Source organism: Varanus komodoensis, unplaced genomic scaffold, assembly GCF_004798865.1.
Source record: "Varanus komodoensis strain SLA01 unplaced genomic scaffold, ASM479886v1 scaffold188, whole genome shotgun sequence".
Taxonomy (NCBI): domain Eukaryota; kingdom Metazoa; phylum Chordata; class Lepidosauria; order Squamata; family Varanidae; genus Varanus; species Varanus komodoensis.
This window is the reverse complement of record NW_025335544.1, coordinates 25,008-27,447: the sequence shown is the minus strand read 5'-3', so window position 1 is coordinate 27,447 and position 2,440 is coordinate 25,008. Positions and strand designations below refer to the sequence as shown.

General features: G+C 47.0%; 1 protein-coding gene across 1 annotated transcript; it reads right to left on the bottom strand.

The window, feature by feature from the left end:
* Positions 1-520: 520 nt before the first annotated feature.
* LOC123021778 (vomeronasal type-2 receptor 26-like) lies at positions 521-1,570 on the bottom strand. Its single transcript, XM_044426850.1, has one exon. It carries the CDS (start codon positions 1,568-1,570, stop codon positions 521-523), a length of 1,050 nt encoding a protein of 349 aa, XP_044282785.1.
* Positions 1,571-2,440: the final 870 nt, after the last annotated feature.

Below are 2,440 nucleotides of genomic sequence, written 5' to 3'. Positions count from 1 at the left end.
TTATTAAGTTTAGGGGGGTTTTTTAGACTGTCTCTTACTGTTCTCTTCAGTCAGATTCACAAGAAGACAATATATACTGCCAGGAAGATCCAAGGCATTTGAGTAAAATATACCTGGAGCATGACAAGTTGAATAAGAAAACCACTGGCACACCCTTTTTGGCCTATGAAAATGAACTCTGCAATTCTGGGAACATTTCAGTAGGTTTTGAGTATCACAGACAGACTACTTACTGAATTGGACTAAAAGCAGGAGACTCTTCCTCCAAAAGCTTCAATCGTTATCTGTTTATATCAAGTATCACAGCCAGAATATTTACTGAATAGGACAAAAAAAAGGAGACTTGCTTCAAAACTTCATTGCTTATATGTTTATTTCTGGCAAATCACACACACTTTAAAAATTGTACATTCCAACATGACTTGAAACCAAAATATTTAAAAACTCTGTTGACCCTGTGAAGCTTGCCATTCCCACAAGAACGCCAATGCTAAGGAATACAGAAGTACCCCACACAATTCTAAACCCTCTTCTTCTTCACTATTTGATCTCGGGTGTTCAGCTCCGGCCTCATCATGATGATGTAAATCTTCGGGAGGAAGATACAGGCCAGCAAGCCAGCACCGGAGGCCAGGATGGAGAAGACCTCCACAGCCACTATGTACTTCCCCTTGGTGCTCAGGTAGGTGGGCACAAAGGAAACCCACACACTGCAGAAGACCAACATACTGAAGGTGATCAGTTTGGCTTCATTGAAGCTGTCAGGCAACTTCCTGGCAAAGAAAGCCACCGTGAAGCTGATACTGGACAGAACTCCCATGTAAGACAGGAGTAGGTAGAACATGAGAGGTGAGCCTTCATTGCATTGAACAATGATTGCATCTGTTTGGGAGTGCATGTCCAGCTCTGGGAAAGGGGCAGAAGTTGCCAGCCACATAACACAGATGCCACCTTGAATAAGTGAAGAGAGAATGATGACAGAAGCTGCCAGTCTCTTCCCCACCCATTTCCTCATGCTGTTTCCAGGCTTTGTGGCCATGAAGGCCATCACCACCATGATGGTCTTTGCTAATACACAGGACACAGCAATGGAGAAGACAAGGCCAAAGATGATTTGCCTCAGAAGGCAGGTGACCCTCACAGGCCTCCCAATGAACAAGAAGGCACAGAGGAAGCAGAGCAGAAGAGAGGAGAGCAAGGTGCATGTGATGCTTCTGTTGTTGGCCTTGACGATGGGGGTGTCCCAGTTCAGTCTGAAGCTCATGAGCAGAATCACTGTGGCAACAATAAAGACAAATGCTGAGGCTGACAGAACCATTCCCAAGGGCTCCTCATATGAGAGGTAGCTGATTCCTTTGGGAATACACTGGTCCTGCTCCTTGTTAGGATACTCATCTTCGGGACACATCTTACACTGCTCTGCATCTGAAGGCAAGAAGCAAGGAAATCTCAGCACAAAATTCACAAATTCTGAATTGTAAGGTCTGGGGTACTCTTCCAAATCCCTGGGAATCCCTTCATGTACCCATCTGTGTTGAAATCCTCCCTTGGGGGCATGCAAGGCAATCATAGCAGCACACTGGCTTCCCCTCCTGGACTACCATGCTCTGCCCAGGGTGGCAGTTCTTCACACAGCTGGACCTGGGCATTGTCTGAGGGAAAGGAAAAAGAAGAACACATTATTGGGAATTGCTCTAATACATCTGTCAGTGTTCTCTGATAGTTGTGCCTGGCGGCTCAACATAGGCATCTACTTGTGAGGAAGAGGCAGAAGCTAACAGTGTGTTGTGCGGGGTGACGGCTCACAGTTGTAAATGACCCACACTTATGCAGGCAATAAAACTAAAGTTCTTTATTGCTACTTATCTACAAAATTTACGATGCTATGAATCAGCCCTACAGCAATGACCTTAACAAGTCAGTTTCTACCTTTCCAGTGACATCTTCTCAGGGAACCCACGTGGGATTAGCTTTCTTGGCCCCACCTTTCCCCCCTAAGGTGGGACAAATTCTCCTTCTGTTCCAATTGGCATAAGCTACGTCTAAGAAACGTGTGAGACAAATCTATCTCGCCTCTTGCGTCTCCTGTATCCTGCTCAGGAGGCTCAACGTCAGGAGGAAGGGGGCATCCTGCCCAAGCTCTTTTGGAGCAGGAAGTGTAGTGTCTTTTCCCTCGGGGCTCTCGTGGTCGGACTGAGATGTGGCTGTTTGCCCAAGGGGTAAAGGGTCAGGGTGAGGACCAGCTGCCTGTTCAGTTGGTCCCAAGCCAGGTTGTGGAAGGGTCACTTGGTCCAAGTATAAGTCCTCCTGTTCCGATGACTGATCCCCCCCTTCTGGCATTTGACCCTTCCTCATGAGGTGCCTCCTCTGTTGAGGCATCAGGCATGACACAGTGAGAGTCAGGCATTAGAACAAGGGGACTTAAACTTGAGTCCCAGTG

Excerpts from the sequence above, each read along its gene's own strand:
- LOC123021778 (XM_044426850.1), bottom strand. The coding sequence starts at position 1,570 with ATGATTGCCTTGCATGCCCCCAAGGGAGGATTTCAACACAGATGGGTA.